Source organism: Tubulanus polymorphus, chromosome 9 (assembly GCF_964204645.1).
Source record: "Tubulanus polymorphus chromosome 9, tnTubPoly1.2, whole genome shotgun sequence".
NCBI lineage: Eukaryota > Metazoa > Nemertea > Palaeonemertea > Tubulaniformes > Tubulanidae > Tubulanus > Tubulanus polymorphus.
The window spans coordinates 12084700-12110902 of record NC_134033.1 but is presented as its reverse complement, the minus strand read 5'-3'; the positions used below and the strand labels follow the sequence as shown (position 1 = coordinate 12110902).

The following is a 26203-nucleotide window of genomic DNA, read 5'->3' as shown; positions in this document are numbered from 1 at the left end:
GCAAACAAAACGATTGAAACTGAATTCCGCCCCAAAATATATCTCGAGCAATACATCCTACTGGATAAGCAGCGGCCTCCTGAAATATACAAAAAAAAAGATCATCAATTTCGTTTCGACAATTATATATATCATTTCCCTCTCAAATTCGAGTTTTGCAAATTGCAACCTTTGCAAATGTGATTTCAATGGGGTGCCCGCAGTGCTACTGAGGCAAAATCAAAATTTCCTTCGAATAAAATCCCGAATATAGTTCATTATCGTTTTGTGATTTCCAAACAGACGAACACGCGACTTTTACTCAAATTTATACGCTGAAAATGTTCGCACGTCGCAGGGAAACCCGGAAACAGAAGACAGAGATATTTTTGAGCTTTCCGGAATCAATGTTTCCGAGATCAAACGTGCTTGACTCCGTGTTTCCGCTTTTCCCTGCGTCCGACGCGTTATAGGCGTTATAACCATACATCTATTTCGTTTCGCCGGCACACCGAATACCGAATCAGAGCCGGTGTAACACGTGGTACAATCGGCCGCGAGCGGTTCTTTCATCGATGTAATCAATATCAGAAAATGAATAACAATACAATACTAGATGATATACGTAGGAGCGAGAGGTCTAACACGACTCAAACATCTGCAACTAATCCATATTTAACCTACAACTTATTGTGCACTTCGATCACTCAATATGCTTTAATCCCCCGCGTACGTCCATATATTCCTAAACTTACTGGTTGTAACACTCGAATATAATATCACTCCGTAATCGTGTACCTTTACACTGTGCGTACATGTCAATATTCGGAATGATTCAAACTTCCTTTATCGCGACCACCTTTATTACTTCTAACCCACGTTCAACGTCGTTGTGTTCTAGACTTGGTTGTTTGTTCACAATAATGATAATGCATATGATAAGATAAGAAATGTGCTTTTTGAATAGAGATATTGCTTTTCGACGATAGATATTAAAACATATATGAGTCATATCGTTTGAAATCAGGGAGAGACACGCACACTTAGATAATTGGAAGGTTGGTGACAAAGCAGTTGGTAGCTAGGGGTCGGATCGGTAAAGTGTGATCTGAGTGCATTTCTGGCTAGCACACAGATCGCTACGATTATTGTCAAACAACTTGACAGGTGTTATCTTGCCAATGCGGTAATGCGCACCAAAATATTTTGCTAATGTCGCGGCAATATTACCGAGGCTGCGACTTCGAAAATCCAAAGACAGTCTGGAGCATAGAGTTAAGAAATTGAGCGGTCAGTGCAGTATTCGAACCCGGGCCAGCAGGTTACAAGCGTATCATGTTCCCATTAGACCATGGAGGCGAGGGACTCCATGACCATGATGGACGCAGCCATTGTCCTGTAACGTGAGTGCTTCGTTGATTAATTCGTAGTTTGCCATACATGTATACTGGTGCAGACAGTAAGATTTATTATCATGACGGTTGTGTTGTTTCTTTATTAACTTGTCTTATCCTACAAAGCTTTGTACTTAACGGAATTAATAAAGATTGCTATGATCTATTTGTAAACGGCCATTAAGGCTTCATGTTTCGTCTGCAATTCACTGCTAATAGTTATGTAACTCTACGCCAATCTATATGTTTTTGACCGCTGTACACTCAATGGGGATAGTTCCTCAGCTTCACTGCGTCATTATCATTTATCAACTTCACCTTATCGCATCATATAATTATATTGTGCCTTGAAACCCTAAGAGCTGAAAATTATTGAAATTCATACATATTTTCTACTTTGCCAAAAATACGGAATGTGGCCTTTTTGCTTTCCGCTGCTTCGCGTAAATCCCGCGCGGAGTGGGCCAATACGTCCAGTCTTTGCATCAATTGTCAGCGTTCCTTGTCTCCATCACATCAACGTTTGTGATATTGGCGCCACGATTCATATATCCTTCAAAATCTCGATGCACGTATCAAATTTGGCAGCCAACAAAATTTGATTCCATGTAGAATTACATCCATGATCTTATTGTTCCATCTTCATCCATCGAAAGTGATTCCAACTACTACTTCAACTCGCTAAGCTAAAGCCGTTCCCCGAGCCCCTGGACCTCGCGACTAGGATCCAGTCGCGCCAATCACAGCGCTTATTACAAACGGTATTAGGCTTCTGTCGAATTTCCCGTTAAAATAGACCAATCAGTGAGCAATTTAGCGACGAGAAGTATTTTCGTAACTTGATAATTATTTGTTAAATGGCGTCATGCGCAAAAGCGCGGTACATGTCAAAGCGTTTTATCGATATGATATTGGTAGTGTCGCCTGCTATCAACGGATCTTGTACAGCTACATATCGTAACGTTTACTTGCCACACATGGTCACAAAGCATTTGAATATTCTGAATTCATTTTTTCCAGTAATAGGAAACCATTTAAGTAATTGAGAAATGACGAGAAGTATAGACCACGTGGTGTCTGCCAGGCTGGATTTCTTTATATCGTCTCGCGACAAGTGGTTCCATGTGTTGATAAGTGAAGTCATAGCCGCGGTGAACCTGCGTTTTTTGCCGATGATTTGTGGAAATTGATTCATTTTCAATAAGGCTTAACATTTAACGATAAATAGCAGTATCTATGCTTTCAATTTGGTAACAGGTGTCCGCGTATCACGAAGGCAACGTCAACGCACAACATGGGACATTACAGTTATTAGCATACTAGGTAGCGAATTGTGATGAACATCTATTTATTGATCGCGGTACTGATTGAGTGCTGATGCATGTTTGTCACATGTTATCAATAATTTCAATATGCATTCACAATATTCCTACAATTTCGGAATTAGAATAGTTCAGACTATAGTCGCTGTGTATGAGGCATTTATTTTTGAAACCAACAATTTGTAGTGACAAAACGATGAATAATAAATCCTTTTTTCTTTAAATAAATCAGGACAGTGGGAGCGATTGTTCTTGTAAAAAACATAATTCATAGTGTTATTGCTTCATCACCATTATGTGTTTTTTTTTACATTCCTACGTGTTCCATAACGTCCTGTATAATCTGTAGGTGTGAATGGGGTTTAGATGTGCATGAATGCGATAGTGACGGCTTCCGAGATTTTAAGGTTTCAATTATTCAAAAAATTCAGATATTTTGCCAATTTGGCACCATTCATGTAAACGCTATTTTGCCTATAGCTCAGTCTGACTAGATTCTGATATGACTTGAAGAATTCAAGAAAGCATCAAAGAAAAATAAACGAAAAGTAGGCCAACAATTTACAACGCTATCGATCTTTTATCGATGTTAGGTGCGCCGTATTTCATGTGCTAGCAACTATAGTCATGGATCAAAAACCCAACAAACCGAAACGGAGAAAAGTGGTCGCGGAGTTTCAAAGACAAACTCAAAACTATTGAACTACCGAAATAAGGAAACCCTAAGCGTTGATGATCGCTATGAAATAAAAGCGATGAGGGTAAAATCCCATAGATTGCCATTAGGTTCAGTAAATCCACATTTATGCATTGATTTTACCTGTCCTTCAAACCGGTAACCGCTTAATAATTCGGTAACAAGTGAAGGTCCCAACTGCATCGGTTTAGGCGGAGTCTACCTGTATTCCGGTCGATATGCCAACCGCTTTTCGACTTCAGACGGAACTCTATACTCCACCGAGTGACGAAATAAGAGAAGAACTCGTTGAGTAGTAAAAAAAGAAAACAGGCTTGATTTTTTATTCTCCGTTTAACAGCAGTTTGTGTGCTCATATTTACGTTTAGTACATATGCGTCATATACAATACAATTCAATGTAAATATAATATATCTTATAAAGAATCTTACAGATAAACATGACCCCGTTCATTGGATAGCCATCTTTAAACATGTTATTAAAATCGAGTATGTAATCGAGAATTAAAAGTGAATCGCCGATTAAATAACCCCCTTCAGAATAAACCTAATTGCATCTACATTTTCAAAATTCCTTAGGATAAAACCCAAGGACCTTAAAACCGTTCGCAGTGTAACTCTTCTCAAAGACCTGGATCTACCCCTGAAACAGAACCACAGAGCTCAAACACGCCGGTGCGTCATGTTGGCCCTCGAGCACAATTTTCACTACAAACGTCTTTCAGAAGAACACCTGACGATGATCTCTATAAGTGTGAGATCGAAACGTCGCAAGAATTTTCATTTTATCGGCAATAGTTTTAAGACAAATGTGTTAAGTCGCAGGTCATTGCGTAGATCGACGTATTCGTTAGACGTGTACGAGGAGAAATATTATAATCATTTGTCGGACAATGTGAAACATGTGAACATTACGTGTGACGTGTGTAAACAATGTTGTTGGTTGCCGTTGCTGGTCAATTATTGAGTGTCCACGTGGCCCTTTGTTCTGTTGTATGGACACAGGGCCCCAGCACTGCTGGGCAACGAACTATGTCACCACGCGCATGTACACGGGGTAGATATTGAATATGAAAATTAACCCAGCACAATGTGCACTGTATCGAATCAATAGGTAAACTGCCTACTGTTTGGTATACATTAGATACACGTTAGAATTTGATTAATATAGATATAATTAAACCCAAGCCTACTTGGAAAATACGACATTTATACAAGCTGTTTAGCCACTATTCAAAAATCAAACTTTTCTCAAATAGCCTGTATCGTGAATATTATCATGTATATTTCCTGTATATGTATATTTTCTTTTCTATTAAATAAATTAACTTGCACTTGAACTTGATTAATTCCATCGGTTTTACTGGTTAGCGCGTTTTCTTCGTGTGTGCCAGAACCGGGTTCGATTCCCGGTGAGTGCGCCCACTCACCTGTTGATCATTGGAGAAACCGTAGTGATTTCAGTAATACCTCGCGCCGTTGAGCTTCAGAATATGATAAAATACATGAAAATAGACGTAACTAAGGTTTCGATTCCGGGTGAGTGCATGCGATTTCACTGCCTCTACTTAATCCGTACAGTTACAAAAAAAAACAATAAATTGATGAAACATGATTGGCGCTATTTTTCCTACTGTCATTTTTACCGGTTGTATTTTTTCTACTCTCTGATAAAGACATACATATAATTGGTATCACAATCCTGCTATTCACCCAAAATAAAACCTAGTTAAACTAGACCTACAGGAAACCGTTGTATACTCGTATTAGTAAGAGAGACAGTGACTTCCACCAGGTGAAGGTTCTCCAGAAAGAAATTTCGATAACAAAATATCTATTATTCAAATAACTGACTACGGGTGGATAGTTTATCTGAATTTTTAGTAAAAACAAAAATTTTGTTCTAGTCAGGCAACTATATTAACTTTGACAATTTTGTAACCAAAAAGTTCTAAGGCCCATTCTCGGACGTGCTAGGCGCAGTCAAACTGTGGATCCTCGCCGAAAATCTAACAATGATGTATATATAAGACCAAAACATTAAAAATTGTACCGAAATAGATTGATTTTCGATGAACTTTTGACCACCTAATCTAAAAAAAAAATCCTTTCGTCAACGTTTCTTTCGTACATATTCACTTTTACTTATAAACTTGATGAACTGAAGAAGAGGACGAGTGGATAGATTTCGGTAAATGATAGAAGAGATTTTTCAGTGCGCTAGAGGTGACTTACTACGAACGAACGATCACGGTAAATCCTCGACTGACAAGGTCCTCACGTTAATCTCAACCGTAACTAAACACTCGCAACATAGAGCAGCAGCTGCTGCAATTTTAATTTATACCGTGCATTATCACACCCGCCGATTCTAGTAATAATATATTTGTATGGCACTCACTTAAACAGATGATCATACACGTTAAATGCAAAATGACAAAAATAAATTTTGTTTGTCGACTTTTTTTCGCACCGACACTAGCGACGTATTTCGAATTCCGGTGCTATCTTCTTTTGGCGGACGAGGCCGTTCTAGAAGAGACGTATCGATGGTAACCTGTGACCCGAATTTCAGTCGACCACGCGTCGTCGCGGTGTGTGTGTGACGTGGTACGCAGAGGAACGACGATCTACTTCGATATCGAACTGTACAAAAAGACGCTTCACGCTATAACGCGTTTCAAATTTCTTAAAATCGAACCACTAATAAATAACGACGATAGCGATATCAGTACGACTGTCACTGGCGATAACGGCGTGATCCGGCGACTAGCGTTCGGTCGAATTATGGAATATTCATCGCCAGCTGTTGCAGCGACGGTCTCGGCGTCTTTGTTCGGTGAGATCTTCTGCTTGTCGTCTGTGCCGTCGTCGAAATCGTCCTTATTCCCGGTTTCCTGTTGATCGATCAAATCCGACCATTTTGTTTTGCATTTCACCCACCAAATCGCCGTAGGTCGCGGATATCGACGGGAAACCTGCAATATTGATCAACGACAGAGGTGAAGATTGTTTTTCTGCAGAGATCATCGACGTTAGAGATGGTCTATGCAGGGATTGAAACCACAAGAGTGAACGGAATAGAATATTGCATGCAACAATCTGCAACCCGATACCAACCACTCCCGACGATCACCATTTCACGATTGATAGAACACTATAACTATATCCGTGTTGACGCGATGTAGAGAGAATCCCACAATTATAACGAAAAAGTCCGAAAATGTAACTTTGAGATAGTAGTTTATTCAACGTTTCGACTATATCCTAATAGTTATCTTCAGGAATAATTAGATACAACAAAAATTATGAGATATATATATATACAATCCAGAGACAAAGATTACTTGAATTAGTCTCTTTGTCTCTGGATTGTATATATATCTCATAATTTTTGTTGTATCTAATTATTCCTGAAGATGACTATCAGAATATAGTCGAAACGTTGAATAACCTACTATCTCAAAGTTACATTTTCGGACTATTTCGTTATAATTGTGGGATTCTCTCTACATCACCATTTCAGTGTAGAAGTTCTGACGATTACATGTTTAGAATACGTTCGGAGACGCGCGCTGAACCTACCTTGAACAAATCATCGTCAAATCTGTAGTAATTCTGACCGTAGAAAAAGTACGTTTTGGCGACGTTTGTGAATTGGAAACTAAGAGCGCCGTCCACCCGTTCGGGAATACCAGTCCAGGTCGATAGCGGTCGCGGATAGCCGATACTCGCGCTGTTTCTGCCATATCGCCAATATTGATTTCCTGCGTATAGATAAAATAAGTTTGAATCGATATCAGGTGATTACGGATAGCTCACACTTATTACCTCGTATCTGTACGGTATGTCATGAGAATTACGTATATCAGATTATTTGAAGAAAACCCACAATTATGAATGTGAACGATGAGAATAGTCCTAGTGACGTTTCCGCTCAATTCTATGAACCATTTTTTTTCAAAACTGATGAACATATCAGAGAGAGGTTTTTTTTTAAGTTGTTTGAAAATCGATGGAATAATGGAAAATATGGGTGAATCCAGGTAGGATTAGGAGTTATCTCCAGGTAGGGTGTATATCTCAATAGGCATCATATCGCAAGAACAATTTCCTCCTATTCCGTAACGGATGCGCGCTTTTTTCAATCGCTAAAGCCTTCTAACCTTTGATGATGTACACTTTGTCATTCCCGCTCCAAACGAACGCCGAGTCGATATTATCCGGGATGCCCGGAAACCCGTCCCGAATGTAGCGCGGATACCCGGCAATGGCGTGGTGATTGATAAACTTCCAATATCGGTCGTTCTGCAATCGAAACAAAAGAATTCGGATTCATTGCAATGGATACTTTCGTGTCATCTTTTTGTTGTTTCAAAACATTTCATGAAAATATTTGAAAATTGAAAATATTTTACCTACAAAACTTTTTTTCATAACTGACTCACGAAGAACAGAAGAAAATATTGAATTTAATATTTCATATCAGAATTTTTTCAATTTTTTTTGTCAGGAAATATACATTTCTGTGGCGTTTGTCAGCCACCAGAGACGATGCACACACACCCACACACACACACACGGTCGGAAGTGCAAATATATTCAGTGTAAATCACTGTGCAAATGTTTGATCAGTCCGTCAGAAAATCGAACGGATTAAAAAATGCAGATGCGGATTAAAAACAGACTCAGTCGTAGGCGGAGTCTGTGTAAATATAATGTGTAAAACTAAGATTTATGGGCTGATAGATAATTGGTTAAAATTACCACTCGACGACTTAAGCATATATGCACAGTACGACATCATCGATCCGGTAAACAGACTCGAAAAAAAGAATTGAATTCACGAATCAATAGTATATACATATTTATAAGTTGCATGTGGTCCTGGGGGTTTATAGGTTTTTAAGTCTTTAGACAACTGTGTGGTTTGGAAAATTTATATTCGTATGTAGGCCTACTGGCAATGCGATGGTTAAAACCTATTCCATGGCAGCTGCGTTAAACAATATTGATACATACGCGATGAAATACGAAGACCCGTACAAACTATATGAATAACCTATTTTTACGTGATCGAAAGTAACTGTATCTCTATGATATTGTCGGGGGTTTTAGTGCCCGTTGTGAACGTTCGGTATCGTGAGTTGATGTTTCGCGTTTCGCGTTGTTTGGTTGTTTCGCAGCAATGCGCACGAAACAAGTCGAAAAAGACCTTTCCGTTCCGTGTTTGTTTTCAGTGCTGAGCCTGCGAGGTTCGGTAGACCTTCAAGTCTCTCCAAATGACCCTATTTAATTTCCCTCCTTATTTCACGCAGTCCTGTCAGTGGTTGTATACAATATTGATCTCCGTCAGACACTAAGGTTATTGGTGAACTCTTTATGGGTCCCGATCGCTTCTTTGTTCCCCTTCGAATCCGCTTCATCAAACGAATAGTAGTAGAAGTGATTATACAGAGATTTAATTGGACTCGCTAGCCCTGTAGCCACTCGATTTTACAAATAACGTCAATAGACAGTGGCAACAGCAGGACTATTTAGTGGGGGTAAATGACCTGATAAAACAACTAAACACTAGAGCGAAAGCGCTAATACTACTCCGAGTAAACAGTGACTATTGTTTGTATGTTCGCTGATTCGACTCAAGGTTAACACGGCTCCTTCACAACATACCTTGAAGAAAAAAGTGTAGCCAGTGTGTTTGACAAAGACGGCAGCGTCGATGTTGCTCGGAACGCCTTTCCAATCCCAGTCAATCCGACGCGGAAATCCAGGATCGACTCCCAGCTTATACTGATTCAAGCGCCAGTAAAATGCACCTAACCACGTAAACATGAAATAAGAAATATAGAAATTCATGAAACAAAACGATGAATGATAACTAGAATATTCATCACACAAAGCATTCATCGATAGATTTTCTAGATTTTAATCGCAGTAATAGACGGAATGATTCGTCCGTTTAATAGCATTGCTAGACAGTTCCGCCATTTTCAAGGTTGGTCAGACCCTTTGGGTGGATCTAGGATTTTTTTTCAACTATACCTCATAGCCGGTGCTGTGCGAACACTGAAGGTCGTTTGTTTTGATTTTGATAAACGAATTGCATTCGTTATTAGATGAATTTTTAGTGGGTGTAATTATGTAATGTTATTATTTAATGTATGGTTCAATGAAATCATTTCTAGATTGCATCTGTTACCTTTGAACATATACATGGCGCCATTTTTAGTCGTAGTTATGGCGTCCATACTAGCGTCTTTACACATATCGGGCGCTTTTTCTTCTGTCGGTCGTTCGCCCGGTCGGTTCTCTGCATCGTCAGTCGGGAAAATCGGCCGATGGCCCGGATGACTGCCTGAATAAAACAGTTTCAATTGACCACATTTATTAGTAAGTAAATAAGACAATAGCTTAACCTCGCTAACCGATGTCAAGCTGAACACACGCGCCGAGGAATTGATTCAATGTATATCATATGTTATTTGCGTGTCAGCATCGAGTGGGGTTAATGAAAACGATTATGAAGCTCGAATTGGCTCGAAATGAGCACAAATTGTCACTCGGTCTCTCTGTCTGTCTCTCTCTGTCTGTCTCTCTCTGTCTGTCTCTCTCTGTCTCACTCTGTCTCTCTCTCTCTGTATGGGAATATTGCGTCGAACGTAAACCGAAATTGCCATGTTATTCATGTACTATTGCTGCTTTGATTTATAGACCCACTTTCTTTTTTGCGTTGTAAAAACTGGATATACACCGCGATGATACCTTAGCACCCTCCAGCAAGAGTCCTACATAGATGGTATTGTTGTCAATTCGCTTATAATTTTGACTTTGCCCCTGATAAATTGCCTAAGTTTAATACAAAGTTGGATACAGCAATCGTTGTTTTTAGATATCACTTATCAGTGTGGCTACTTTTTTACACACGCATAAAAATTCAGGGTACTCAACTCAAGTCCGTTAATTCAAAGACGAATATTCCCAAAAATTTAGCGTAACTTACCGTAAAGTTCTTGAATAGCGGCTATGTCGTCTTTGTGCAACTGGAAGTTCGGGTCGTATCCCTTGTAAAACGGTGCCATCAAAGAGCTGGAGATGTCCGAGTGGGAGAGACCGAGCGAATGGCCGAATTCGTGTACGGCCACCTGGAACAGATTCGTACCTGTAACGAGAAAATGACAAGAGTAATGGAAAATGTCTTACAGCTCATTTTGAAACTGGTTTTTATTAGTTATGAGATATTTCCAGATTTCAACGCAACGCAACATTTCAATTTTACAAATCTGAAAAGTTTCCTCCCCCGGCAGGGATTCGAACCCGATGGCATCGCCACGGAACGAAACCCTGCCGCACTATAGACGAGTGCGCGACCACATGCGCAGCATCCTCCCTCTGCAGGGACTCGAACCTGATGGCATCGCTACACTCAGCCACGGCACGAACCCCTGCATCAGTAGACCGGGTGCGCAGGTACATGCGCAGTTTTCCGAACGAAAACTGGCGGCACCAATCAGATTGCTCGTAGTATAATCGTTGAGGCAAATTTCAAGGAAGAACTATAAATGGGAAAACCCGGGCTAAAATAAAACGGGATTTCTGATTGGCTAAAAATCACATCATCTGAACTGCGCATGTATCTGCGCACACGGTCGATTATGGCAGGGTTTCGTGCCGTGGCAATCTCGATGCCATCAGGTTCGTATCCCTGCCGGGGAGGATGCATGCGCAGTTTCGATGATGTCCTTTCGATGATGCCAACCAGAAATCCCGTACTATTTTAGCCCGGGTGGTTCCAGTTATAGTTTAACCGTGAAATTTACCTCGGTGACTATTCAACGAGCAATCTAATTGGTGAATTTATCTGGTTTATACTTTTCCCTCAGTGTAGTTTCTGATCGCCGTTCACCTATTGACTCGTGCACCATCTAGCGGGATGATCAGAGTGTGCTCGACATTGTTATAGTATCTACACGTACCTGACGGAGAATCAACGGACCAATATTCGTCGTTGTCGAAATGAGCATCGCCGCCGTAATTGGGAAAATAAGCGTGCGCCAATGTTCCGGTCGGTCCGTCGAACGGGTTTCTGTCGCCGTGATGACCGCTCATGAATACTATGTCTATATCGACCGGTCCGCTCGATTTACTGATGAATTTTAACGGCGTGACGTCACTCCAAGCCTGTAACGCAAGAAAGGACGTTTTTAAATTAATTCCACTAAAACGATTTCTTGCAACCAGAAACATTTTTCTAGAAACTCCGATACCAGTAGAACTGGATAAAAAAACCCCGAGACAAGCAGCAAAACGTAGAGCTTTGGTTCTACGCCGGAATATTCCTAAAATATAACTGATATTTAGTGTGTGCGTTAAGGGAACTGAAGGATTTGCTGATTTGTGGTTGAGTCGAAATTTTCATTGTGTAAATATAACTCTGTATTCCTTGATCTACGGTTAGGGTCCACCTAGACGACAGGTATCGTACCTGAAATGCTTTAGCTATATCTTTCGAGGCGTCGATCGAGCGAAGTTTCGTCGGAAAACGTGATATTCTATACGTAATATCCGTCTTTTTCCATTTACTTCCTGTAAGAGAAAATGAGAGGAATATAATATACATGGGGCAACTGGATTCACGGGTGGTTTTTTGGTTTTACAGAAATAACAATATCTCAGTCATTGCTGATGAAAATCTTATCTATACATCATTATTTCGTAATGATGTCGAAATCCCCGGATTAGCGCGTAATGCTAAGATATACTATGAATGCGTTTGCTTTGTGAAAGTCACGTAAACGGGTCTTAGGGAATGTAATCATATCACGAGGTAATCAGGTAATCAGACCAAAGCGAAACGTGTCTCCGTGCAAGATTGCTGTTGCCTATGGAATCTTTTGTTGCGATTCAAAAAAAAAATTTACATAAACGAATTTAAAGTTGAGCGTATCGGAGGAAAAATATTTCGTTGGCCAATTAATCGATAAAGGGTTTAATCAGGGCGTGGCATCGTCTGATAAATGATGGTATATATAGAAGAGGAGCGATCGACCACAACTACACGTTGAACCGCACTCTCGAACCTCTTCCTTCCGGCAATAGAAGGGACTCGTGGTCGACATCCTATGCGCGTTTATAACTGAACCTCATTTCATTAACAACTTCTCTTTACATTGACATTTGATAACCTCAATAAATCGGAAATGTCCAATATAATGAACTCACTGACGCATCGAATCTGTAGTTAGATACACTTTACAGGTTTGCATACAATAAATAGAATGTACGTTAAATTCCGACTGGACCACACTTCTTTTTTTCTAAAACATCTTGGCATATTTGCTGTTTGCGAAACCCGAGTTGTTTAAACAGCGGTAATTGGTGGATCGTTGAAGCGTGAATAACCATTGTTTATTTCCCTTTCTTTAAAATTTGTCAATTCATTTATTCATTATTTGCGCAAAAGGTGCTTCATATTCATGAAGCAATGAACTAAATATTCGCGAACGAAGCACTTCTTACACGTGAATAAGAAGAACATGACTCAGAGAAAAACCACAAAAACTTTTTTCCACAGGTAGATTACAACCACCAGTCATGTAAAACATACACTATAGGTATAGTTAACTATCAAGCATGTACTATTTATACGCTTGATTTCATAATGCAAATTCAATTCCTGAGTATTCTTTTTTTCATTCTCTGACTAAAGCGTTCGAATGCGCAATGAAAAAAGCAAAGAATACATAGTTTTAAAAAGTTTATTCCTTCTCTGACAGTGTCTACGATCCTCGTCCAACGAAAAGAAAATACCTCACTATCTTATCTGAAGGCAAAAGCCATTATAAGTTGCACTTAATGCAAAGGGTAACATTTAATGTATATTCTGTAATCGGGCCCATTTCGTACAGACTGCATCATCGCATATCTATCCATATATCTATTTCTAAATAAAACGAATTTTATAGACCTCGTTCTATGTACGGGTAGATGTAACAAGCCATTTCTTAAGGAATTTGTGAGCGGAATAAATCGCTGGGCTTTGAAGAAGTAAAGATTATCTATGAGGGCATTAGCTAAAACGGGAAATTTCAATGCAAAGGTGCGCCCCGAAACTATTCCCTTAGACCCTCGAGGAACCCCTAAATCGAGTCGATGTTTGGGAAGTTCTATTTCGGTATAAACCAACCGATATCCATTCTGAGAACGGAACATCCATCTTAACATTTTAATCCCCTAAATCCTAAATCACCGATTTGGACGGTAATATCGGAGGAAAGTGATTTGGAAAACCTCGAATGCTGTTGATACAACGAGCCATCAGTTCTGTAGATTAGAGATGGTTGCAGCATATTTCCTTACCGTCTGAGTTTCGGTATTTAAAAATGATTTGCAGAAGAAATATCTTTGTGAGCTCAAGAAAAATAATCTATGGTAACAACAATTTATAAATCTATTATCAAAACCATCCCTATCTCAATCACCACTGGCCTCGTAATAACCCGATCACCAATCCTTAAACCAAACACAATAAACATTATCAAACGTTCTGTGTATGCGGTTTTTTATAACTTGAACAATCGCTATTCTCCACCGGAGCGAATCTGAATTCATTTTCTATCTGAAAGTGCCCGATAACCACCGCCAATCCCGAATACCAAACGGATATCAAGCGGCCGCCACATCCAAGGTTGATTATTTTTTCTTCACAATCAAACGGCGGTTTTTCATCGATTCGTCGGCGCTTTTCGGCGAAGTTTTTTGAAAGGTTTTGTCTCTTGCAGAAAGAAATATTCGACAGGCGTGAGCTCTTCTCTTGGAGATTTTTAACGCCGTAAAAACCGTTTCAATGATGTTTAAGAGGTTCTGTGTGAGTCGAGTGTCAAATTGTTTGTAGAATTTGTCAAATAAACGTAAGCGTTTATACCTCTACTCTTTCGAAAGGTTGTGTTCCTTTGCGGAAAAAATATTTGGCAGGACTTTTCCGTGTGATCAGCAGGCGTAGATCCCTTAAGTCACTGCACAACTACACGTGAGCTCTTTCCAAAGGTTTTTTGAGCTCTTCGTAAAAAGTGTTTATATGCATTGATGCGCGCATTGATTTAGAGGTTCTGTGTGAGTGTAAAATTGAAGACTTTGAGTTTGTCAAATGAATATATACCTTGAATAACGAATCGTCGTTTTCGTCGTTTGGCAAAGTCAGCCGTTCCAACCGAGTCCATAACACCACATCGAGGCGTGTTCATCAGACGTATCGTCTCGGACGTCATATCGCCTGCAAACAAAACAAAAACGATCGGCATTTGATTAGATAATTTCCGATCGCGCCTAAATGACATTAAAAAAACAACTGAACAATTGAGGAAAAAGTGAAAATACAAAGTAACGAAGCCTTGTCGGAATGTGTATTTATAAGAAATGTAAATAAAAAATTTTTTCGACATCATTGTCGATAGCATCACTCGGTTATTTGCTGCCAATTCCCGCGACAGGCCGTTTTGATGTCGGGTCGATTGGTGGAACGAGTATCGGCAGTAAAGGGTTAATTAGCGAGCCGCAAGAGGCTCGCGATGGTGGCTGATTAGCGGCTTATCATAGCCTCGGAATGCGATTATAATCATCATTGCCGTCGATAATATTCGCGTTATTAATCACACGTGAGGGAGATTTTCAAGAAGTTATATTAAAATTGTCGGTAATTCGGCGTCAAGTGCAGTGCGGACGAGCGCGTGAACCCTCGCTTCCCAGGGTCGCCGGTAACCACGCAATGCTTTTCTTCTCTTCTTTTTAACATATATAACATAATGTCATCGCGTTTAAAATTTCGAGCTTCTTCGCAATCATTTCGAACGCCACGCCCCCTAACGAACCCCCCCCCCCCCTGAATTTTCATTGTATTCACTTATATGGCCTGCATAGACTGGTACTCAAGACGTAGCCCTATATTGCCACATCGTCCCCTTAGCTGGGCGTGTTATCCCAAATAAGAATACGTTTTGTGGTATTTGAAACTAGTTTCAATGTAAGGGTCTTTGGCATGAAGAAACATCGAACCCACTTATAAATGCCCTGACTCAACGACTCGCACCAGCGGAAAACATCCCCAGCATAAAATCTTATCTATAATTTGTGCGAAGTTTGTGAATAAATACTTTACGTTAGAAATGGGATATTTTTTATTTCAGTTCAGCTTCAAAGACGGTTTTAGTTCAGATCTCGGATTCCATCCGCTGACGAAACAAGAAATGTCTATCGTCGATTATCAAAGTAAACTAATAGAAATCAGAGCGGCAATAATAATCGCTTTTGAAGAATGCTACAAAATCCTCTATGCGCGCGATGAAAGTTGCTCATATTATTCGTAATCGATCCGTTTCTTTTGAGTTGTTTTATCGGGAATCGGATACGAATTTCTTTTTTCTGAACGAAGCAAAAACGATGATCATGTTAAAAGCATAAAGATAGCGACTGTATACGATTATATAGAATCGTTTTCCGCATAAAGAGCGATTAAAAAGACGAATGAAACGTATGTATTTCTTCATTACGATGTCGAGAAAATAATAAAACGTCATCATCAGTAGGTCTTTACTGCCCCCGAGTAGCCGCGTAATCTCCATCAAATCAAGTTCGAAGCCGTTAGTGTCTGTAGGTTTTTAGAGTTCAGTTTCTCTGAAGATCATCCTGCAGAAAATACTCAGATGATAATTAATTATCCTACAGATGATACTCCGTGAGATATGTAATAATACGCAGTACTGCAGGTCACTTCTGTTTTGAATATATCGTTCATTTGGTTCATTTCAATAGCAATGAATTCAACGTATAACGAACACTTTTATCATATAGTGGGGGAGGTTGTTGTATATATTTCATCTATATTTCGTACATCTTAAATGTTCAAATGTCCAACAACAATATATTTGTATGTATGGCTTACGAAAAAAAAACATACACCTAATTACAATGGATCGTGTATTCGCAAGAAATCACCAACAGTTAACAATCCTTCAATTAAGACCGTTCCGCTTGTAGGCTGGGAATCATTCGGTCCATGGACCTTCATAATCGAACATTTGATGACGATTTTTCCTTTTGAAATTCCTTTTTGACATTACGGTTAAAATGTCTTAATTGAAAAATTCGAAATATCGAGTTCAGAAACTTTTGGATTTTTATTTAAAAAAATCTTCACCCGACCGTGAAACACTTCCGTGCTCCAGGAAACCGCCGGGGCGATAACGATAGGGACGTTTGATCAAAACAACCACGGAGCAGCAGCAGCAGCAGCAGCAGCGCTAGCGGGTACGTACCTGTAGGTGGTAATCCGGCAAATCGTTGAAACATTTTCACCGTCGTGCGAAACTTTTCTAGCGTCATCAAAGACGCCGTCGATTTGTTGTAGCCTTCGAGCCATCCGAATTTCGAGAGGTAAGTCTGTAAAATACGAGAGGTAAGTCTGTAAAATACGAGAGGTAAGTCTGTAAAATACGAGAGGTAAGTCTGTAAAATACGTAAGGTAAGTCTGTAAAATACGAAGTTAAAGAAATAGATCATATCAAACGCTTTTTTGAACCTAACGATATAACTAAACAATGGAGACCAGACCGTGTCGGGATTGTTGTACTATAAGGTACCGGTGTTGCTACAGTGGCAAGCGAGGATTCCACTATGGGGACCACCAGGTGCGCCAGTAGTTACTCGGATATCAGAATCCTATTACCGAGGACTATTCCAGAGACAGAGTCGATAAGCCAACCCTGATGAGTCGTTTGATTTGATTTGGATTAGGGAGCCTAAAAATCCAGTTCAAAATGAACTAAATTATACATCATACGAGAAAACCCACAAACTCTAATTGTTGGCTGCGTAAAAAGTAACCGTTAGTTTGGTATATGCCCGGTACCTCATTGGCCGACCAAACTGAATAACTCATTTCAAGCCCGGCACACTGAACTACAGTACGCATAGTTCACGGGGCTAAAAAAACGGGAATCCATTTGTCATTGAACAATGGAATATTATCTTTCGGGCAAAAATACACAATTTTCATTTTTTTGCCATAATGTATCCTTGCGGCACTGTTTAAAGTATTAAATGGGGGCAAATCATGAAAATGAAGGCCCGAAGTCTCACGATAGAAGTGGTTGATCAGAAAAAAATATAATTTTAGACATAACGATGAGTCATTTAAAAATTACTATAGCATATTGAAATGGTTGATGCACATAATGAGATCCGGGATCATTGCGCACTTTCTAATTCTTTTGCGGTTTCTGCCATTTTTGTTTCATCACCGTTCAATTGGGTTTGCGGTATCGGGTTTTCATTTCAGTGTCATTCGGTAGTATTTTCTAATTTTAGTCCTCGGGCTTCCCATGAGACCCTTATTATCGTATTCTGTGTGTGTCTGTCTTTCAGCTACTTAGCTTAATATTAGGTCGATCTTAATGAAACCTAGATACAATGTTAGTATTGGGGTCTAGGTGCAGTGAAAAGAATTGGCTCAGTGCACCACCTAGCGGCAGAACTAGGCGCACAGCTTTCGCGCACCGCTCCCTTTCTTTCGATCGAGTTTTGTTGAAAAATCGGCGCAGACATTTTGGGTGAATGTAAGGGATGATACCACAATTCATTTTATGAAAATGAATACTTCAAATACCGTGAAATGCCATCTAAAAGCATAAACCTTTCAAATGCAAATCGTCGGCGAAGCAACTATTCGTGGATCCCTGCAACAACTAATTCATTTCAAGCAAAGGCGCGCCCTGCTTCTGAAATATTCTAGATCCGCCCCTGACGACAGCTCAAAACAAGAACAGCGAATGCCTGATAATACATTAACGGGCTTCGTCTGCTTCGAGCCGGCAAAACTTCATTTCTCAACCGCTTTGAAACCTTTTTGTGCTTATATTTCGCGTGTTCAAATGTAAACTTCAAATTATTCAACAATCGTAAACTACAGCGTGTTGGTGGCAAATCTACGTAGTACCTAGCCTGCTCAAGAGTAATCTCCCTGCAGCTTTAACACATTCTTACGATGTTCTACAAGATTTTAAATCAATGACCCGCATTTCATTTTCTCAGCGCGATTCGCAGGTGCTAAGCGCGCAATAAAAAAAACCCTGAGAGCCACGTATTGAATTCCGACGGTAAAGAAATCTTTGTTCAACGCTTTAGAAGAACGTAGTCAAAATGTAAACCCCTCTCGAGTCGAGACGATGAACTGACTGTATTTCCAGCACGCCAGACACCGGCGAGTATCAGTATATATTCATCCGCGATTTCGAAGCGATACTCAACATATTCTAAGGGAAATATTAATTTCATTCATAAATCTATTCACAGGACGTGTATGCATTTACGAATACGTCTTCAGCGCCTAAGTTGTTTTACCAGATGCGTTCAATCACCATTTAAGCATCTGGTCAACCTCTGGACGAGATGATTTCCGAGTAATTCTTTACGTTTGCAGAAAAAGCCAACAGATACTCATATAACACATTTTTCCGATTTCGGTGCGACGTTAAATTTTGACTGATTTTCTAAATATTTTCACAAAAGATGCGTCATTCTTACGCAAATGAAAAGCTGTGGACTAGTTCTATTAGTTTTACTGTGGTTAGCACGCTTGCTTTCTGTACAAGTCCCGAGTTCGATCCCCCTTGTAATTTTACCGCCCTTTCTTAGCCTTAACGCCATACGTAATGATGTCAACATGTCTCAGGGAATTATCATAGGAGGCTGACGATGTACAAGATACGTTTCTTTCATCGCAATTTTAGAACCAAACTAGCACTATAGACTAGTTTAAGCCAAAGGTTAACTAAATTGACTGAATTGGGTTAATCCCAGGGTTAAAGTTCTTATACTGGAGTCAGTTTTATAGACTGGTATTACCTTTAACCCGAGGGCTAACTTAATTCTTTTTCAATTGAGTTAGCCCCAGGATTAAAGGTAATACCAGTCTTTGACACGGATCCCCGTTCTATAATGAGACAAATCCCTGATTCCCACACACTGTTACGTGCGAACTACGATTGATATTCCGAAGCCCTCATAACGCGGTGTTTATATTCCCCCCTCCGACGCCCTTCCCCCGCCGCATAGGAAAACAAGAACTGCTTTGTCTGATCGACATGAAGGCTACGTACCAAAAAAACATAATAACATGATCGCCGGAACGTAACCCTCGATTACAAGTTCAGACTAGAATGTCTCAGAACACTGGTGTAATATAGCTAATCATCGTAAGATAACTCAATGAATGGGGATGTATTGACGGATATTGCAGACACTATCGTTGAAATATAGAATGGAAAAAAGTGTTTTCTCTGGTTTTCGTGGCCTATATAAGTTATTCTCCATTCCCCGATGTCATAGGTAATGCATCTGACGTCACAGTGCGTCATATTGGTCGTGAAGCGTATATCAGTTAACTGTGGTAACAAGAAAAATAAGTTTAAAAAGTTTATTGTCGCCTTGAAGAATAACATCGCTCATTATTGTCGACAATGAATAGAAACATAGACGACAATAAGGATCAACAAAGTTATATTCAATTTGAAAACATCAATAAATAAATTGAATTGACCGGCAACCAGTCTAGCCCTAATATCGATGACGTAGTGTACATCCACACAAAAATTCATCAAAGACATTAATGTTTTAGAAAATTCAATTTTCATAGAAAAAAAAGGAATTCTATTCAATTACAAAATAAAACGCCAAAATCCACAATTGTTATTTTGAAACGCCGTTACTGATGACATAGTGCACATCGACTCACACAGACCCCTTAATAACGCATTATAGTAGTTATCAATGTGTGAAAACATTATTTTAACGGTTTTTATGGCATCAAAAGTCAGCGAATAAAACCATCTGATGTCTTATGTGACGCGTGTGACGACGGTGCAACCTCTATATAGGCCGTAAAGTTATGGCAATAACCACCATGATAATGCACGCTGCTGAAGCTATTAAAAGGAAATTTCTAAATAATAGAATAATTAGGTTTTATCCAGAGCGTTTGATACGTTTGAAGAAGGTTCAATACTTGGTCAGTATGTCTGATGACGTCGTCTCTGACTGATGCAGAAGATATTTCATTCCGCGCCCAGTGAAATAATGTGCACCACCCCTTAAACAAACGATCCCACGGTTGAACATTTTTTTCGCATTTTTCTATTTCATGAATCATATTTGATTTGCTTTAGGAACACTGCCGCAAATGACTGCCGGGATAATTACTTTAGTGGACATTTTTAAATCTTGATCTCGCGCATTTCTATCAGAGGAGAGAGAGAGAGAGAGAGTAAGTGCCTGGGAGAAGGGTTACTGCTATACTTAACTAGCTAGCACGCTGTATATATGTATATGAATAGCTATACAAATAGCCCTGTTTATACCTCTTGATATCAGAATATACCGATTTGATTACTATTGACAAGTAGCATCATTTATATACAATTTCACGATAATCACTTGGATAGAAAATAAATACAGGCCGTCAGATCGGTGAAAATGTAAGTATCGACCTAGATAATAATTCTCCTTCCGTGTTACGGCCTACAATTAAAAAACGAGGTTTCTGTCCATCTGTGTCGATCTGCTGACGAAGAGTTTTTTAACTATTGCCAAATATATCCTATGACTCATCTGCAACACAGGCGTCTAAACGAAGGGTTTTTGAAATTTCAGTTTGTCATCGATTCCACAAAATAACTTATTTCATTCGTTTGTTGATCAATAAGCTCTTCCTGGTCGGGATCAGCAGTTGCATTTTGAAATTTAACACAAAAACCGCACAACTTTTTTAAACCGTCATTTTTGAATACATTCTACATAATAACTAATCAACCTCATTCGCGCGACTGCTGAATGAGAATAAAAATCCATAATGATTTACGTACCTTATAAGGTCACAAAAATACATACATCACGCAGACTGCGTGTTTTTTGATTGTCGCGTTTAGATATTTTCTGATTCGTCGATTTTTTTTGTCAGATTAAAACATTCGCCATCATTTGGGACTCAACAAAAAAACATCATCTAATAAAATAGGCAAATGCATGATGTATTCTATAACTGGAAGATCTCGGTGGAATCGCTCTATCTGTATTTGAATGTAAAACGACTCATTTGTCAATTTATCACTTCGCGACCATGTCAATATCGACTCTTCCCGAAAGAACTCGATTTAATCCGGATTTCGATACAAGGCAAAGCGAATGAAGGAAGAGCTCTCTCCCTCTCGGGAACGGCGTCGTTATAAAACAGTCAGTCCAAGAAATTCCGGCGAATCTTTGAGCGCCGATTTTGCGTAATAAAAAAAACAAACACGGAAACCTTCTTATATTCGGTGCATTATAGAAAATATGTACAGCCTATTTTGTTATATATTCACTGAACTAATCGGATAGCTTATCAAGAATCCTAGGAATTGGAGGAATCAAATTCGATTAAGTTGACCACTACCCAGCCACCGAGGGTCCGATTGAGGCGAAGGCTGATTTCTGAAATGCGGCCAGCATTAAGGCGTCTTCTGCTTTTAAAATCATCGAACCTCGTTGTTAGGACAAATGAATAGATCAATATGTTCCCAATCGGCCTGTGGTTTTTAGCCTTTTAGATTCCTACCAATCAAGTAGTCCGGTGGTAATTAAGGTTTCATCGTAGAAAAAGAAACGAAGAACGTACACTATAAAAAATTCTCTACGTGACAAATCGGGTAACTAAACATTTACCAAAACAAATACTACGTATTGATGATATACACTCTGTTGACGGTTCAGTAGCGGTACTTACCACGGCGTCCAGGTCATTTTTAACGACTAGATTCTCGGTGGTCGTATCCGCGTAGACCGACACGACGACGATGAGCGTTAACAACACGTGGTAAAACAACGTCCGTCCTAGAAACATCGTCTTAAACCCTGTTATTATGTAATCCATGACGTCGTTTTTGAGTCCTAGCTAGTGGATACAGTGAGTGAATGTAGTATATAGAATATAGCGCAGTCTAGTCTGAAGTACTGTTTGTTGGAATGTGTTCTGTAGCTGTAACATTAGCAAGCGCGCGAAAGATATTTCTAACGATGGATGAGTCGAGATTCAGTACATATAATTGCAGCTAGCGACCACTACAGAACAGTTAAATATTGCGGCGCGCTACGCGCGGCCCGGTTACGTCGCATTACTCACCCCGCGCCACACCGGCCTCGCTCTTCGTGTTTGGGATGATTTCACGCGGTAAAGAAAGAACATGACGACGTCGAAAACCCCCTAACGTTTCTGCGATACTGCCACGTTGGAACTTGAAAAAATGAAATATTACCTAATTGTGTGAATTAGATGCGTCAGAGGATCAAATCTGATCAAATTAAAAACGTTGCGAAGAATCTGATTCACGGGTGCATGGCGCCAGTCCCTGTCGGTTCGGTGATCGGGACCGAATTCTATGGGGACGTTTGCAGGGGCGGATCTTAGGAGCTATTCTTTTGGATATAACAATAATATTTGCAAACACGGCGCTTCTCCATAATTTCTAGGGGACAACTGCCGCCCCCTGCTCCCCTCTAGCTACGTCCCTGCACATAACGGATGGACCCCCCCCCCCCCAAGTTGTCATACAACGATCAAGGGAATTGTACTGCAATCGACTTGTTACGCCGGTCTCGTTTTGGACTCCTCGTCGCCGACTGTATCATGTTAATAGATAAGAGTTTCCTTGACCGAATAAAAAACAATTACACAATTGATTATTATGACTAAAAGTCATCAATTTATTTAATCATCAGCAGGTAGAAAATTACTGAAATATTAATCATTTCATTCTATCTTATTCCGTTTTATTGTGCAGCTGGGTTCATTTATTTTCACTTTATTGTGAAATTAGCAAAATGTAGTACCGGAAATACGGCTTGCCAAATATTAATTCGGCCTACTACATGAGGTCATTATCGCAAAGTAATTCAAGCGAGAAAGTTGCTTTTTCATTTTTGTTTTTTTTCCGTCGATGCAGACTGGTTGGAATACCGCAAGGACTAATTAGCGAACGCGGGTAGACGAACCCGTATCGCGCCGCAGACGAATAATCAGACAAGGCCGGTGAAAATGATGACCACGTTGTTTGTGCTAATCGATTGTGACTCACAAATTCCAATCAATTGCTCGTATAGATTAACCACCTAATCGGGCCCAGGTAGAACATATCGACTTGAAATTCTGAGCACTGAACTAACGACCGAATTCCAGTAAAACCACGCGGTGACAAATCTTTTATTTCGTACCCAGCTTGTGGCCATAAAATGACTCACAACTACTGCGGATGTTGTAAGAGTCGTGATGTCATTTATTTGAGCGCAAAACCAGCGTGTCGCGTGAATACATAATGCGCCATTGTCAGCCAAGCCTAACAAAATGCACTATACAAACACCAAACATTAGATATTTTGTCGGCACACTTTAAATAAGTTTTCTTGATACGTCACTTGTGTTCGGGACTTCACTACAAACGGCACCAAACCATCATGACTCCATGCTAAAATGCTAAACTGCATGACCAGAAGACAAACTTCAGAACATTGAATCGGGAAAAACATATCATGCTGATAAAAGGATTGAATACGAACTTGCTAAGTCACTGCTTAGATTTAAGCTTAGTCGAAGCCAATTTTAGTTGTTTTGCAAATCTGACGATTTAAGACCAGTCCATTGCAGCCCATTTTTAACGAAGCACGACTGTGCATTACGGCTCGGATTTTACCGTAGATGGCGCATGTGAAATTCAGGTGTAAGTCGTAGACACGGGGAAAGATATATTTGACAAATGATTTTCAACTATCCATAAAATATGTCATTTTCCAAATTTTCCTTCATTTTCCAAATAGAATCCGTTTCGAATTCCCTAGAGATCATCGTCGGGTAAGTTGATATTGATTTGAACGATGCAATCTTTATCAATTATAGAATCTCTATAAGGCATTATATTCGTCCCGTCGCATCGGCAAACTCTACATTTTGGTCACGTCACATCCTTGGACTGGTTGCCTGTCGAATCCTGCACCACCTGAGAGACCGGCAACCAGTCGTTAGTCACATCCTGTAAACTGTTGATCGGAGCTGTCCCGTTGATCGTCCCATCAACATCATCCCGCATGTAACCATAGCGACATATGGTATCAAATAATGGCGCTGTAAGTCGATGAAGGAGGACATTTCACTGGTGTATTCATCGACCGGGATGCAGTTCCCATGGTGATTAGAATTAAGATAATAAATGTGCTGGCGCGTGTGAAAGTAGTTATTAAAATGGGTGAGCGCGTGAACTTGTCTGCAAATTTGACTTTGAAATTGGCAATCTATATCGTAGCCGACCACTTCGTAAACTCTTTGAATCGTGTTCGTAGAAACATCGCATCACAAATTTAAAGCCCCCTATGATATATAAACGCCGCATCCTTGAATTAGCTATTATGTATCATAAGAAACCTTTTCTTGCTGTGGTTACTTGCTTTTGAAGACAACGACTTTCTACCAATGTTCAGACGAGAATGGCGTAGGCATTTGAGAGCCTCGTTGTATTGTTATAACTGCAATAATAAATCCGTTTTTGAAAATGGGCCGAAACGTTAAATTCTAATTTAGTTATGTTCATTGATATTGTGTGGGTTTTTACTTCGTTAAACATTGACAAATAAATGAAATGATAACTAATAACTACGAAAGAGACGTTCGGATTTTAAAAGATTCCAAAACCGTATTTCTAGTCACGGTGCCGCGATTCGATCGAAAACGCTCAACGACTCTGCGTGACTTTCACCGACGCATCGACTTCGCATTCTAATCGTCGTATTATCCGTATTGTGTATACGACCTTTGCGTTATGAATATAAACGAACGCGATATATGTTGTTGATGAATTTATGTGATCCAGTTGCTAGGCTACGCGCGTGTGAGCTAATCGCCCGATACTTTGGTGCGGGCGACGAAAAAAAGTCCGATACAGTCCGCGCCGTTCACGATAAACAGGTTTACTATAGGGACTGTACTAAATGTCATAGCTTTTTGGCCAACCAGTACTGGAGACATGATACATAATACCAAAAAATAAACATCAACATCCAGTTCCGTAGTTCTAATCAGACTACAGAATCGACTCGTACTCACAACACTGTGGAACCGGGATTTACAAACTTCCATGGTTTGTGGCAGGACCTCTATATACAAGTCGGTCAAATAAAGATTTTGGCAGATCTCACAACTTATTTCTCTTCACTCGTCCGTGGCGATAGGGGGTAACCAAAATATATACACATGAAGTTAACATCCTATGTTAAATGATTCGATTGAAAAGATTAATTAAGATATATCGAAGAATTAATCAGCAATTTTAAAAAAATGAAGAAAAGTTGGCACATTTTCTGGGACACCTCGACTGGGACCCGATATCTGTTGATATCAAACTGATTGATTGATTTATTCAATTGAATCATTGATGATGGACGTGTGTGCGAGTCTCACTTCCCCTGTGTCCACACCTGTATCGTAATTTCTCGAGCAAATTATCGATAAGTTATTTCGCTATAAACGGTTATTGTTTGAACAAAATCCTATCAATAATAAATTGATGAAAATGAAGTCATAAAACGTGTAACGCGTAACGTACGTATGTAGCTGTCCCGTCGTTGGCAACGTAACGTCTCTACTCGACCCGGCTGCCTGCTGCTACCGGTAACGCCATCGCGCGCAAATGATCGGTTTGTAGCGGACAGGTTGCCAGAGAACGCACACCGTTTACAAACAAAGCG

The 26203-nt window shown here is 39.8% G+C and overlaps 1 protein-coding gene across 1 annotated transcript; it reads right to left on the bottom strand.

Annotated features, from left to right (window-relative positions):
- Window positions 1–31: 31 nt before the first annotated feature.
- LOC141910710 (matrix metalloproteinase-28-like) lies at window positions 32–22505 on the bottom strand. The gene is made up of 12 exons (XM_074801443.1): window positions 22200–22505; window positions 16702–16825; window positions 14550–14663; window positions 11877–11977; window positions 11368–11572; window positions 10395–10553; window positions 9594–9749; window positions 9065–9210; window positions 7558–7699; window positions 6977–7158; window positions 3516–6369; window positions 32–79 (listed from the first exon to the last, which is right to left on the bottom strand). Exons 1-11 carry the CDS (start codon window positions 22344–22346, stop codon window positions 6055–6057), a joined length of 1791 nt encoding a protein of 596 aa, XP_074657544.1. The 5' UTR covers window positions 22347–22505; the 3' UTR covers window positions 32–79; window positions 3516–6054.
- Window positions 22506–26203: the final 3698 nt, after the last annotated feature.

Excerpts from the sequence above, each read along its gene's own strand:
- LOC141910710 (XM_074801443.1), bottom strand. The coding sequence starts at position 22,346 with ATGGATTACATAATAACAGGGTTTAAGACGATGTTTCTAGGACGGACG. Across the intron at positions 11,978-14,549 it reads ACGACGATTCGTTATTCAAG|GAAGTAAATGGAAAAAGACG; the intron begins GTATATATTCAT and ends TTTCTCTTACAG. Across the intron at positions 10,554-11,367 it reads GTCCGTTGATTCTCCGTCAG|GTACGAATCTGTTCCAGGTG; the intron begins GTACGTGTAGAT and ends TTCTCGTTACAG.